The 15,512-nt window shown below is 41.6% G+C and overlaps 1 protein-coding gene across 4 annotated transcripts in view; it reads left to right on the top strand.

Moving 5' to 3' along the window:
* Nucleotides 1–15,512, top strand: part of NSD3 (nuclear receptor binding SET domain protein 3) — a 203,464-nt gene that overhangs the window by 67,673 nt on the left and 120,279 nt on the right. For all 4 annotated transcript variants that reach the window (XM_077469942.1, XM_077469941.1, XM_077469940.1 and 1 more), the window contains exon 6: nucleotides 4,391–4,520. In XM_077469942.1, coding sequence (XP_077326068.1) covers nucleotides 4,391–4,520 — 130 coding nt within the window. The remainder of the gene's footprint in view (nucleotides 1–4,390; nucleotides 4,521–15,512) is intronic.

Below are 15,512 nucleotides of genomic sequence, written 5' to 3'. Positions count from 1 at the left end.
CAACGCCTCCCCCAGTACACCTCTACCTCCAACGCCTCCCCCAGTACACCTCTACCTCCAACGCCTCCCCCAGTACACCTCTACCTCCAACGCCTCCCTCAGTACACCTCTACCTCCAACGCCTCCCTCAGTACACCTCTACCTCCAACGCCTCCCCCAGTACACCTCTACCTCCAACGCCTCCCTCAGTACACCTCTACCTCCAACGCCTCCCCCAGTACACCTCTACCTCCAACGCCTCCCTCAGTACACCTCTACCTCCAACGCCTCCCTCAGTACACCTCTACCTCCAACGCCTCCCCCAGTACACCTCTACCTCCAACGCCTCCCTCAGTACACCTCTACCTCCAACACCTCCCCCAGTACACCTCTACCTCCAACGCCTCCCCCAGTACACCTCTACCTCCAACGCCTCCCCCAGTACACCTCTACCTCCAACGCCTCCCCCAGTACACCTCTACCTCCAACACCTCCCCCAGTACACCTCTACCTCCAAAATCTAGTGGAACCAATTCAGAAGTCACCTAATAAGTAAATGTTAGGGTCCATGTGTGTAATTTAATCTCAGTATAAATACAGCTTTTCTGTGAAGCCCTCATAGGTTTGTTAGAGAACCTTAGTGAACAAACAGCATCATGAGGGCCAAGGAACACATCAAACAGGTCAGGGATAAAGTTGTGGAAAGTTTTTAAGCAGGGTCAGATTATTAAAAAATATCCCAAGCTTTGAACATTTCACAGAGCTCTGTTCAATCCAGTTGACTAAAATACGACTAAAACAATTCAGGTAGTTAAAATCTGACTACAACTAAAATGAGCTTTTAGTCAAAAGACTATGACTAGAAACTAAACTGAAATGAGTTCATTTTATATATCACGATGGCTAAATCTGTGTCCAATCACAGCTGATCACTGTGTAAACAGGAAGAGCCGGTTATGACAGACGCGAGTAGAGGAGAGCGGATCGCCTGCTATCCTGACAGAGGGGGTCTGCGCTGTTTGATTATCAGTGCAGACCCACGAGGGTGCCCACCAGGGATGCTCACCCATGTCCACCAGGTATACCCACCCATGACCACCAGGGATGCCAATCAGCGCCCATTAGAGGTGCCAATCAGTGCCCATTAGAGGTGCCAATCAGTGCCCATCAGTAATGCCTGCCAGTACCTCCTCATCAGTGCTGCCTATCAGAGCCATCTATCAGTGCCCATTAGTGCCACCTATCATTGCCCATCAGTGCAACCTATGAGTGCCCATCAGTGCCCCTATTAATGCCCATCAGTGCTGAATATTAGAAAATCTGAATATTACATAAGACCAATAAAAAAAAGGATTTTTAATACAGAATTGTTGTTTCACAGAAAAGTATGTCCATGTACAGTATAGTATGCACTCAATACTTGGTCGGGGCTCCATTTGCATGAATTACTGCATCAATGCGGCATGGCATGGAGGTGAACATACTTATTTACAAACATTTTTTTTTATTATTATTTTTTATTTATTTATTTATTTATTTATTTATTTTTATTTTTTTTCAAAAGTTTCGGTCTTTTTTTATTTAGTTTGGCAAAAAAAAAACGCAGTGGTGATCAAATACCACCAAAGGAAAGCTCTATTTAAGGGGGGAAAAAATTGATAAACAGTTTGTTTGGGTACAGTGTTGCATAACACAACAACACTGAAAGCTGAAAATTTGTCTGAGCAGGAAGGAGGTGAAAATGCCCGGTATTAAAGTGGTTAATGATCAATGTATCACCAGCAAACTCGCCTGACCTAAACCTCAGAGAATCTGTGGGGTATTGTCAAGAGGAAGATGAGACATCAGACCCAACAATGCAGACCAGCTGAAAGCCACTTTGAAAGCAACCTGGGCTTCCATAACACCTCAGCAGTGCCACAAGCTGATCACCTCCATGCCACGCCGCATTGATGCAGTAATTCATGCAAAAGCAGCCCCCACCAAGTATTGAGTGCATACTATACTGTATATGGACATATTTTTCAGTAAGCCAACATTTCTGTATTAAAAATCCTTTTTTTTTTGGTCTTATGTAATATTCAAATTTTCTGAGATTCTGAAGTCACAATCCTCAAAAGTAAAAGAAAGAAATGCTTGAAATATATACTCTGTGTGTGACGCATATATATAAAATATATAAGTTTCACTTTTTGAATTGAATTAGTGAAATAAATGAACTTTTTGATGATATTCTAATTTTATGAGATGCACCTGTATGTACATTACAAGGATTGTAACACTGTCTGTGTCATTGTGAATGTGAATCGGAGTGATTTTACATTATTAATCACCTGATGCATTTGCTGAAGTTCTAATGGGGGAAATTGCAGTGTCTGAATTCCTTTAGACGTGATTAACTCTTTGAGAGTATCTCACCATAAATTAAATGTTTTCTGCAGGGGATGCCTAAAATTTGACTTATAGTTTAGTGCAGACTTCTGGGAAAATTAGTGAGCCAATCACACAAGCAAAAAATAAAATATCTGGGCGGCATTTCATACACCAACTGTGTACAGAACACCTCCTGGTAGCCAAATAGCATTGAATTTTAGATTGAAAAGGATCTGCACTGCAGATTGAAAAGGAAAGGTAATTTTTAATAACATTCAATTGCGATATGGCTTGTGTAGCCTTTGTATATGCTATATTATTATTATTATTTTTTATTTGCTATCCCCCCCCCTTGAAAGCGGGGTTACCCTTTAAGGATCTATGTTCATGAAGCTGCCTGAAACTCCAGTTAATGATGACATTCAGATTGTTGTATGATTCTTCCTGCTGAAATTGGCTGGCCCAGTGCCTGCAGAGATCCACATACTATAGATAGCTTAAAGTGGTTGTAAAGTAGCATTGCACCGATACAGGTGGCGGTACAAAGCATTTGCACAAGTACTTGTACTCACACAAATGCTCAGATATTAAAACCGATAACTTGAGACTCAGTTCACGTATGTGCGTCCGGTTTGCAGTGCGTTTTCAAAGCCTGGTCCGGTGCGTTTTTTGTTTTTGTTTAGCGGTTAAGGCGCAATTCCAATGTGTATGGTAGTGTATAAGATTAGAATTTGCAACAGAACTGGACTGAAATCACACAGGACTCTTTTTCAAATTGCACTGAGGCCGGCCCACACATATGTGAACAGGTTGTAAAAAGTCACTGAAACGCACATTAAAACTGATGTCTCTGCCACTGAAATCTGTGCGTTTTTCCCATCAGTTTCCATGCATGTATGGTGTGAACGAGCCTTTAAAAAAAACTGTCACTTGACACTAAAAATAGGTATCATAATCTGCATCGGTGAGTCCTTGAGAAAAAGTATCGGTACTTGTACTCGGTCTTACAAAGCTGGTATTGGTGCAACCCTAGAACAAAGCATACCCCTCTATAGTGTGTACTTGTCTTAAAGCGGATCTTTACTGCATTTGAGGACCACAAACCAAAAATACAATTTAATCATTTTTAATATTCAACGCAAACTCCCCCATCCATCCATGTCTCTATGCTTTATTTTGTTGAGAAATCACTTTGAAAAACAATCCTAGCATTTCTGGCTTTGGCCATCTTGAGTAAAGTTTGAAATGATTCATGTAGCATTTACTTCCTGGAGTCCATCTGCCCTTATCTCAAGCATGCAGGAAGGAGGGTGTGCTTAGCTGAGAAAACCCCTCCACCCCTCCTGAAGAATCCTGGGTTACTTAAAAAGTAACCCAGTTGTTGATCCTCCTGAAGACTCCTGGGATGTGTGACATAATTTATCTAGGCAAGAAACCATAAAGTAACTGAAGAAATGTTAAAAAAAAAAAAGTTTAAAACAAGTAAACATGATATACTTTCCTATCTATTTACTACTGCTATCAACATAAGGATTAAAAATAATCAATGTTGATTGGGAGAGTGATGTTCCATTTTAATTAAGAGCACTAAGTGTCATTTCTGTCTGCTGTTTTGTTCTTCTGCTACCAGCATGATTTACTTATGACAAGTTTTCCTGACAGCAAGAGGTAAAAAGGTGACAGATGATGGATTTCCAGCTGAGTGACAGCCTCAGCTCTGTTCCTGTGTGCTGTGTGGAGGGGGTGTGTCCCTTCCTTCCAATCAGCTGTCAGAACTCTCCTCACTGAGCTCTGCAGAGTGTAAGCTCATCTCTCTGCTGCCTTTTTTTCTGTACTCTCAGAATGCTTGTCCGACAGAAGCCGTCTAAATGGACTGGATGCCATACTATTGGGGCGAATTTCGCCTGACATTAGGCCCGTGTATACTCGGTTTAAGTCGCGGAGCTTTACTTTTTTTTACTTTCATTTTAGATTTACTGAATCTTAACATCTCCCTTTTTAGAGCTGTGTTATAATTTGCTTTGTGTTTGTTTTGAAGGGAGATGGAACCAAGCCGGAAATCACAATTAAATTGACGGAAAAGACGCCCACACCCTCCCCCAACTTGAAGGTTGAGAAAACGTCAGCACAACACACGCCTGCTCCTGAAACATCATCGGGGGCCACAGGTAGGCAAACTGCACGTGTCTGCCCCTAACACAACCTTCGTACTGCCAGAGTGAATGGGGGAGGGGGGAAGAGACTCTTGTGCCCAGCGCTGAAATCTATAGACTAAAATAAACGGAGAGAGAGAGAGGACATGCCCCCCACTCAGTATTTTCTCTCTAAACTGCCTTCATATTTTTGTTATATGCTGCTTTTTGTGCAATAAACGATACAAAGATAATGTTTGCATTGTTGAATGGGTTTTCTGTTGTGAATGGTTATTTGGCTCAGAGGAAAGTAATATAGTAATATATATATATCTATACAGACTTATTCCGTATCAATGTGCAGATAACAAAACTTATGTCGTTTATATGACATTCATTTGTTATTTGCCTCAGGCATGCAGTAAGTCTGCATGTGATAATATTATATTTATACAGGATATATATATATATATATATATATATATATATATATATATATATACATATTAGTTTGCAGCTAGAACTTAAAGATGTCTGAAAGATATTTTAAATATGGTTTTCTTTTGGAATATTTATTTCTGTTTGCGGTAATCAACACAAACTCCTATTTTCTCACTGTTAGGTGCTGGGTGGGCCTCCTAATTGGGACTTCATAAACTATAAGTCAGTTATAGAGGATCACCCAAGATCATTTTTGTATTTTTTTGTCAGAGAATAATAGACCGTAGATATCTGTAAATGTGCTTGATTCGCCTGAAAGCACATTACCAGTCATAGCACTAGTTGACAAAGAGATTTTTTTTCTGGTAAGCAGCTTTTATTTTATTTTTTTACACTAGCTGGTTTTATTGCAGGTCATTCCTATTTCCATAATTTGCTCATATGGTTCATTCCAAGAGCTAGATCTGGAATCTATTTAGGAAGCACATCCCCAAAAAACAATATTCTAGGAATTTATCATTGAAATCCACCATTTACATGAATCAGTCAGGCATTACTTCATGTCATCATTGCCAAATCACGTTATTATATTAAGAAAAAGAATATTTCTTGTTTGCCGTGGATTAAAGAACACTGCTGCAACCTCACTCATGTGATTTAAGTCTAGACAAAGATTAAATGGTTTCTGAATAACATTGTAGGTATTTCAAGTTGTTAGAGACTTCAGAGTTAATTGTGTTCAGACGGACACATAGGGGTTGATTTACTAAAGGCAAATAGACTGTGCATTTTTGAAAGTGACACTCTGCAAGTGCTGTTGCTCCAGAGCTTAGTAAATATGGGGGAGGTCTGCTGACTTCCATCATCCAATCACGTGCAAGTAAAAATGCTATTTTATTTTTATTTTCCTTGCACATGATCAGGTATTCTCTGTAAAATGAAGCTTTACTTCATTTACTAAGCTCTGGAGAAACTGCACTTGCAAAAGTGCACAGCCTATTTGTCTTTTGTAAATCAACCCCAATGTCTGATAGGCTTGCATTGTTCAGCCTAATGCCGCATACACATGATCAGATTTTCCGACAACAAAACCGTGGATTTTTGTTCGAAGAGTGTTGGCTCAAACTTGTCTTGCATACACACGGTCACACTAATGTTGGTAAAAAATTCCGAATGTGAGAACGTGGTGACGTACAACACATAAGGCAAGCTGAGAAAATGGAAGTCCAATAGCCAGTGCGACTCCTTCTGCTTGATTCAGAGCATCCGTGAACTTTTGTGTGACAGACTTGTGTACACACACAATTGGATTTTCCGACAACAAGTTTTGTTGGCGGAAAATTTGAGAACTCGCTATCAAACATTTATTGGCGGAAATTCCGACAACAAATGTTCGATGGAGCATACACACGGTTGGACTTTCCGACAACAAGCTCACATTGAACATCTCTCATTGGAAAATCCGACTGTGTGTACGCGCCATAACTATACAGGAAGCAGACCTTGAAGTACACTTCCCCTATGTACATATGGTATTAAAACAATATATAGAAACAATGTTTTAAGGGTTTATGCATATGGGTGTATTTGCCTGTACAGCAGAAACAAACATGCATATTTTAATAACAGATGTACAAAAATATCTTAAAAATACAGACTTATATAGGCGGTAATCAGCACATGCAACTTTGGCTGCTGGGCCTGGGTCAATGAATATAATGACCACTGGGGGTTCCCTTGACAAAGTGTGGGGCAGAATGCCATTTTTGGGGGTACAAACTCGACATGTTTCGCGATATGACACTTCTTCAGGAGCGTATCACAGTTTTTCACTAAATACATGGAGAAAACATCAGGAAATATACATTGAACTAAATAAATCATCAAATATAAGTTATGTAAATCGAAAATATTTTCAAGATCCCATAGCTAGGAGCAAGTATGCAAAAATGGGCATGGAAAGATGTGGGGATACACCAGGTATTCAAGAGTGAAAAAGTAACCTAGTACCCCAAAACAAGGTTAGTGCATATATAGAGACAGTAGATGACAGGCACCAACACCACATCCAAAATCTGGAGTATATCCTAAATATAGGACTGTCAAACATACCAGAAAGTAAATATATGTATATAGAACGACCACGAGGTATAGTTCATCTATGTAGGTAGTACAGCACGAAAGGGGAGACAGCACTAAAGAGAGGGCTTATGGCCAGCTCACACAATTAGAGTGTCATCTAAGGATTTAAAAAGGTATACAAAAATAGTATATTTCGGTTAAACCCAGGCCATATAACATAAATTTGGACAGACAACACACAAGATAAAGTATATTAATCTTTACCACACTGGTGCCTGTAAAGTCCAAATACACGTAACCTATTTACTAGGACGTAGCACTTTCTAGTTTCTACCAAAAGTTATACACCCACAATACCATCCTGTGGTGGTGTATCTTTGCTAGTCTATTTGTTAACATGCACATTTTAGTGCACAGGAGCCCCTGGTGCTACGTATATAATCAACCATAAACATGGGTGGGTGAAGGCTGCTGTAGTCTAAAGTGATGCATGCACAAAGACGTAAAGTCCTGAACGCAGGTAGCGTTTGTTTGGGACATTACATCTGTGTGTATACGCAGCTTTATGTAAGTAGTACTGCATAGCTGCCTACAGCCACCTTCACCCATTAATGTCTATGGGCAACTGTATGCAAGCACCAGGGGCTCCCGGGGGATTAAAATATGCATATTTGTTTATGCTGTACAGGCGAATGCACCCATGTGCACCAGGCCTAGTGCATTAATGCACCAATCCCTTTTATGTGTTTGCCTAAAAAAAACGTAAAAAGGATAATGCTCCCTTTCAGTTGATTTTTTGAGCCTTCATACTTGCAGTATTATTCCGTGACTTATCTCTACAAGTGTTAGTCATACTGGTCATCCCCTGCTTAGTCTGTACTGTAAGATAGAGCTCCCAGTTTTTAACCATAGTGAAGTTGGAAGTTCCTGAGAGCACTAGATAAGGCTACAGTAGCCTCATAGAAGATGGACTTTTTAGACAAACCAAAAATGCTCAGAAAATTGCATCAGTTGTCAGAATCCCCAGAGAGTAAAGTAGAGGAAATGGCATGTGCTAGATACCGTAAGCCAGGAGCATTATATTGCTTGTAATAAAAGGCACCTTTTTACAGGCCAAATCTCACCTGCAGTTAGCATCATGCAAAGATGTTCTGTGATGACAGAACCGAGGAGGGCTCCATTGTGTACATTCTTATATCTGCTCTGCAGAAATGCCAATGAGGATGTGATATATTCAGCATCTCCATTTTCCTTGTATATCACGTGTACCGTATATACTCGAGTATAAGCCGAGATTTTCAGCCTCTTTTTTTAGGCTGAAAGTGCCCCCCTCGGCTTATACTCGAGTCACCGCCGTCTGTCTACCCGATCAGCGTGTCGAGCAGACAGACGGTGGCCATTCCCCTATTCAAAAGCCACGCCTCCCTGTCTGTGATAGGCGGAACACTCAATTTCCCAGCAGTCAGTGGTCCGCCTATCACGGACATCCGCTCATCCTCATACTACGGACGAGGATGAGAGGATGTCCGTGATAGGCGGAACACAGACTGCTGGGAAATTGAGTGTTCCGCCTATCACAGACGGAGGCGCGGCTTTTGAACAGGGGAATGGCCGCCGTCTGTCACAGACGAGAAGAGGTGCGGCGATCCTGGCATGGCCGCCGTATGTGCAGAAGGACACAGGCTCAGGACACAGGTAGGCTGGACACACAGGGCTGGACACACAGGGCTGGACACACAGGGCTGGACACACAGGGCTGGACACACAGGGATGGACACACAGGGATGGACACACAGAGCTGGACACAGGGATGGACAGGCATGTCTCACCCTCGGCTTATACACGAATCAATAAGTTTTCCCATTTTTTTTGTGGTAAATTAGGGGCCTCGGCTTATATTCGGATCGACCTATACTCGAGTATATACGGTATATGGAATACATCCCAAAGAGAATGAATCAAATGTTGACTTTTCCATTCCTCTTTCATTCTCGGATATGTGAAATCATTCCGTTTAAATGCATTGAAAATCTTTATATATTTTAAGAGTGAATATTTTACAATATTATGGAAACCAATGAAATCGTTCTGCGGAGGTGGGAAATACAAACCTCTGCTCCCTCTTTGGGATGATGCAGACTGAGAAAAAGACGAGCAGAGCTGAGGGAACCAGGCGCGCTGACTGACATCAGCCCCGCGCCGGAGACAAAGGAAACAGGAAGCCCGTGATGCACAGTGGACCGCAAAGCTGCTGGGTTCTTGTGACTACAGGCATACCCCACTTTTAAGTACACAATGGGGTTTATTTACTAAAGCTGCAAAGTTCAAAATCAGGCTCACTTCTGTATAGAAACCAATGAGCTTCCAGATTTTATTACCAAAGCTTAATTTAACAAACTGGGGTTAGAAGCTCATTGGTTTCTATGCAGAAGTGAGCCTGATTTTGCACTTTTCAGCTTTAATAAATAAACCCCATTGTGTACTTAAAAGTGGGGTATGCCTCTACATGTTTTGCACTCCTGCACTTTACCCCATCGAGTGCTGCTTTGTAGTTTTCTTCTTCTGTTTATCCATTTTCCAGTGGTTGGCGGCTGCACTGGGTTCCAGTTCATTCAACCTTGTTGGTTTTTGACATCTTTTTACAGGCATACCCCACTTTTAAGTACACAATGGGGTTTATTTACTAAAGCTGGAAAGTGCAAAATCAGGCTCACTTCTGCATAGAAACCAATGAGCTTCTAACCCCAGCTTGTTCAATTAAGCTTTGGTAATAAAACCTGGAAGCTCATTGGTTTCTATGCAGAAGGGAGCCTGATTTTGCACTTACCAGCTTTAGTAAATAATCCCCATTGTGTACTTAAAAGTTGGGTATGTCTGTATATGGCTGACAGCTTTTAGCACTCAAGGAACTTGTTGTTTGATATTTCCATTAATATTACACCAAACTCTAACTTCCTCACTTCACAGATAAAGCAGGCCAGTAACATAAAGAGAACCAGTCATCAATATGTTAAAGTATGACTCTTGGGTAACATTGAGTATAAAGATATCTAAACCCAAGAATAAAAATGTAATATATTGCAGGTTACCAGTCTTTAGATGTGGCGGTTTTCATTTTTTTTAGACTAAGCAAGTACAGAAAATACCCGTCCTTGACGGAAATGCAATGTCAATGGTAGTAACTTTCTGTCATTTGAACTGATATATTAAATAATGTCCCCCTACCCCCATGTAATTGAGATGAGGAGGAAGGCGTGTGTGTAGTCCTGTGTAAAGCCTGTCCCTACCTGTAACTCCTTTCTCTGTGACTGAAGCAGTGAGATGCCAGTCCCATCGCTAGGGATTGTGATTGAGCAGTGTTCAGCCAGCAACAAACATCTTGCTTCCTCGGCTACAGAGGAAGTGGATCCATAGGGACAGACTGGCAGTCTCTTTAGAGATCCTGACACTGGTGATTGGCCACTGTTGGCAGAATCTTCCATCTGACATCAGTCTAAGGGTGACAGCTATGGCTCCCTCCGTATACAGTGGAGTGAGTGAGCGTAGCCATCCAGAGACGGAAAGCTGGCAGGATCACCTGGTGAAAATAAAAATAAAAACATAAAAAAAAAATCCAAGCCACCACATCTAGAGACCAATAAGCTGCTATATACTATATGCTAAACATTATATCAGAAACCTTTGTTTACCCTGGAGTACTTCCATCATGTCTGTTACCTCTATGGGCAGTACTGGCAGCCCATACGCTGATCTTTTTTTTTTTTTCATTCAAACAGCGGCTTGAATGAAAAACCAAAAAGTTCTGATCCTTCCTTCGGGATTCCTTCCCGCTGTGGTATTGTATTCTGATGGCAGGAAGCCTTGAGTGCCGATCGGGAAGACATTTTCTAGCAGGGCAGTTGTACAGAAGTCGATCAGTGGATTTACTTCCGTGCAACCACAGTGCTCATACATGGATTGAAATTCAGCCAGTCCTTGCTGAACCGGCAGGATTTGGATCCATGTATAGGTAGCTTAAGGGAATCATGTACCTAATTCCAACCACTCCAACCAGCTCCAGCGATCTCCTCCTCCACCTGAAGCTCTGGTCTGTGGGTGGAACCTCAGCATCCTCACGTACCATAAAGGGACATTAAGGGGGTTATTTACAAATGGAAACTCCACTTTGCACTGCAAGTGCACTTGAAAGTGCAGTCTCTCTAAATCTAAGAGGTAGATCTAAAATGGGTGGAAGCTCTGCTGAGTTTATCATCCAATCACATGCAAGCTAAAATGCTATTTTTTCATTTTCCTTGCATGTCCCCCTCGGATCTCCAGTGACTTTACTTCCAAATGCACTTGCAGTGCAAAGGGGATTTTCCTTTAGTAAATAACCCCCTTAGTATTTGTGGTATGCTGAGGAGGCTGGAGTGCAACCAGAGTCAGTGACAGCTTACAGAGCACCTGCGGGGGACTCGTCACAGTGCTGGAGGGAGCCTCCTAGAATGAGTAGTGGGAGCCCCACTGCAGCGGGGGGGGGGGGGGTTATTTTATTGGAGATTAGCTTTAAGTGTTTAGCTTACATTTCAAAAAAGTCTACTGGAATGCTAATAATGCCAAAACAATTAGGGCCGCCTCACTGAATGGATCATAGCATTTTACTGTGAATGCAGTAACTGCCATTGATATACCCTGGAACATTGTTTGACAAAACGGTGATGAGTCTTGCCCGTTTGTGCATTGTAGCAGTGCCAGAAGCATGTTTTTCAGTTATATTTTCCTGCAGGTGAGACAAACTATTTCTAAAACATAGTCCCCATCACTTGTATTTTAAGCACATTGGCTGTCTGGCTCTGGGGTTATGTACAGATCCATGCACCATATGTATCAAATGCAACTAAGCTGGAATTAACAAAATAGTGCAATGGTAGCTGAATAGGAAATGCTCTTAAGAATAAAATAGCCCCTGGTAATTTTTCTTCAACTCCAGACAAAGAGAAAAATGAATGCAGATCTGTACTCAATACATGATGATTTTTTTCTACAAGTGCAATCTGTGTAAATACCTGGGATTGACTTGATATCAACCTCCTGCAGGTCATGGAACAACGGAGCTCAGACTGGGAGAGGGAGAAGAAGCACAAAGGCGCAAATCTTTTGCGCTGCTGTGCTAAAGAGGGACATGCTAATCAGAGGAGAGTGAACAAGAAATGAGCTCATGAGCTGGAGGAGGGATTTAACTGTAGCATAGAACAAGTTAGGTCTTCTGCCCTGCCAGACAGTGCTGTGCTGTTTGGCACAATTATGCAAATCTCAAGACTGGATCTATGAAAAAAATACAAATCCTTTGTCAGGTAAAGAGCCCCCCATATGTGTATTTTTTCCTGTGTGTTTAGTTGTTTACCTGGAGTCCACTTTTAAACTCACAGTTGTGTAGTAGACACTATAAAGGGTATGGCCCTTTGTGAGTGACCACAGCCATTTTTCCTACAGTCATAAGACTCATGGGTCAGACACCACTCTGATGAATCACAAGCCAAAGAAGCAGAAGGAGATCAAGTCTCAAACATGTTTCCCGCACATGGTAAAAGAGGATCACTCCGTGAATCAAACACTCTTATGCTGCCTAATAATAGGCAGGTGGTAAGGAAGGGCAGAAAGTCATATTGGTCCTGCACACATTTTCAGTAAAGAAACAGGGTTTCCTGCTCATCCTCCAAGGCATGCCACTTGTGGAATCATTCTGCACCATCACACACGGACATGAGCATAGAGGCCTTCTCATTTAGTATCTGTAGCGGATGTTTGGACATCATCTGGAATGAACCATCTAGTACAGCTTTATAATTGTGTCATAGTGTGCCATGAATTTCAGCAGTGCAGTATATAGAAGTTGGATGAACCGTTCATGTGCTGGGTCAGAAAGTTATTATTGTCATTGTGTGTTTCCCACTTGCTGGTAAGTTAATAGTTTAGAATTATAGTTAAATATCCAATATTACAAGATTGCAGATCAGACTTATGTATAATCATGGTTGTGGAATTAAAGTGTAGGTCAGGGATTAAAAAACATATTCATTACATCTTTGCAATACATTCATACATGCACATTTTCTCATGGTTTACCCTTTTAAGCGGACCTTCAGTCATTTTTTTCAACTTTTCAGCTATTAAATCTTTTGCCCTTGTTTTAACTTTGGATAGTAAAACATTTTTTTTTCTGACAGTAAATACCTTATACAGCCCACTTCCCTTTTCTTGTCTGGTAAAAAGCCTAGGCTTATGACATCATGCACAGCTCTCTCTCTCAGGCTGAGTTCACACTATTGCAAATTGGATGCGGGAATTCGCAATTGCAGGAGAATATGACTGGCTCTCTATAGAACTGCTTCCCATATCTCTGATGTGGCTCTGGTGCGAATTTGCAAAGGAGCCCTGTGCGTTTTTTTGGTCGGTTTCAAGTCCAAATTCAGCCCAAAATTCAGGCTGAACTCGGACCTGAAATGGTGAGCCAGGACTTACAGAACCCCTGCTAGGAGCCGCATTGGCATCCAGTGTGAACCCAGCCTCACTCTTGTGAGAGTTTGCCAGGAAGGGAGGGTGGATGAGTCATAAGAGGACCAATAAGAGCTGCAGAGCTGGAGGTGTGCCTCTATGTGTCTGTGTGAATCCAGGAAGTGAACAGGCCGCAGCTTCAGCTGCCCACTCTTAAAATGGATGCAGCCAGACTCAGTGGGGGGAAATGCAGCATATTTGGCAAGTACAGAATCACAGTATATATAAAATAATATGCAAAGGGGTTGGAGGGCAGCTTCAGAATGGCAAAGATGTTTTTATTACAAATTATGTGAGCAGACGGCAGTTGCTTTTTAAATTGTATAAAAAACACTTATATAATTCACTGCAGCTTCTTTTATTCAAAATTTCTATTTTTATTTTCACCTGCCAATAACACACTTTCTATCTTAGGGTGACAATACTCACCCTTCTATATCAAGACAACAACAAACAGGATAGGACTATGGAACAACACCCCAGAACATTGGGCTTGGTTCTGCAGTCCTCCAAGAACAGTTTAACTGATACCAGTCAACAGGCAGAAAGCACAAGAAGATATCAGCTCATATTATTTCTGGAAGGATTATCAGGTTTCCTTTGAACTTAAAGCTGAACTCAAATAATTCAGCTATTTTTTTAAATGAGAAGACACACTATGAGCTTAATTCAACAAGTTGCATCCCACCTTATGGACTTATCTGTTTAAGTTAATGTCCCCAGAGGAGAGACACTGTGTTCTCACTCACAGCCTCTCTGCCCCCCCCCTTCTCCTCTGCTGCCCATTCACAGAAGACTTTGTTTTTGTGAAGGAGTTCACAAATTACAAAGGCTTCTGTGAATGGGCAGCGGAGGGGAGAGATGGGCACATCAGTTGCATATGACTCTTGAGTAGAAGGAACTGAGATAAATTAAATAGGTAAGTGTAAGAGGTGGCATGTACTCTACCTCATTTCATTTAACTCAGAGTATGCCTGCACATTTAGTTCAGTTCAGCTTTAAAAAAACAGCTATGACAAATTCCTTTCAATGTGCTATTTAACAGGTCAAAAGGGACCAAATAAAATAATTTCATTGGTAGTGTTTACATACACTTTAGGGGCCCATTCACATCTTTGCAATGCAATTATGTGCACTTGTTAAAAAAAAAAAACATACTCTGCCTTGTGTGCATTAAATGCACAGCTGCTGGTTAGCCTGGTGTAAATACCCCCTAAAAAGTGCCGTAAATACAGGAAACTGTCAGAAATACAATGAACTCTTAACTTACTGTTTGAACTTACAATTCTGTCTTTGCAGCACTGAGAACCTAAGGGCCGGTTCACACTGCGGGCGATGCGAGGCGACACGACTCGCCTCGCCGCTATCTTACAAGTCGCCCCCGTTCTGTACAATGGAACCGTTCTGAGAGGAGCGACTCGAGTCGCTCCGACTCAGAAAAAAGGTTCCTGCACTACTTTCGGGCGACCTCGGGGCGACTTGCATTGTCTATACAGAAGTCATCTGCAAGTTGCCGCTGAGGTCGCGGCGAGGCAAGTCGGTGTCGCCTCGCATCGCCTGCAGTGTGAACCAGCCCTAAGCAGTATTATTGGCCCTGGCCAAGTTCTTCCCTGTAAATAAACGACAGAGCTTAACTTTAGTGCAGCAGAGGCCGCTATATAAGCGCAAAGAGAATGTTAGGAAGTCAATGTATTTCTGGCAGATGAACTCGTCGTTTTTTTTGTACTTGCAGCATTTTTAGGGCCCATATACACACCAGCCTGATCAGTAGATGTGCGCACTGTATTGCAGCTGAAACAGGAGGAGCCCACTAGAATTAGCACTTGTTTTTCTGTATTTGAGATAAAATATGGGTAATTATGCAGGTAATTGGCAAGTTGTTATTTTTTTTTTGGTATTTTTTTGCCAGACACACTTTAACTTCATTGTCTGTTAAGTTAGGAATTGAACACCTCCAAGGTATCTACTGGG

This window comes from Lithobates pipiens, unplaced genomic scaffold (genome assembly GCF_037356315.1).
Source record: "Lithobates pipiens isolate NorthernLeopardFrog02 unplaced genomic scaffold, aLitPip1_a1.2 Scaffold_8, whole genome shotgun sequence".
In the NCBI taxonomy this organism is placed as follows: Eukaryota; Metazoa; Chordata; class Amphibia; order Anura; family Ranidae; genus Lithobates; species Lithobates pipiens.
Note: the sequence above shows the minus strand (reverse complement) of the source record. Positions and strands in the feature narration are given on the sequence as shown.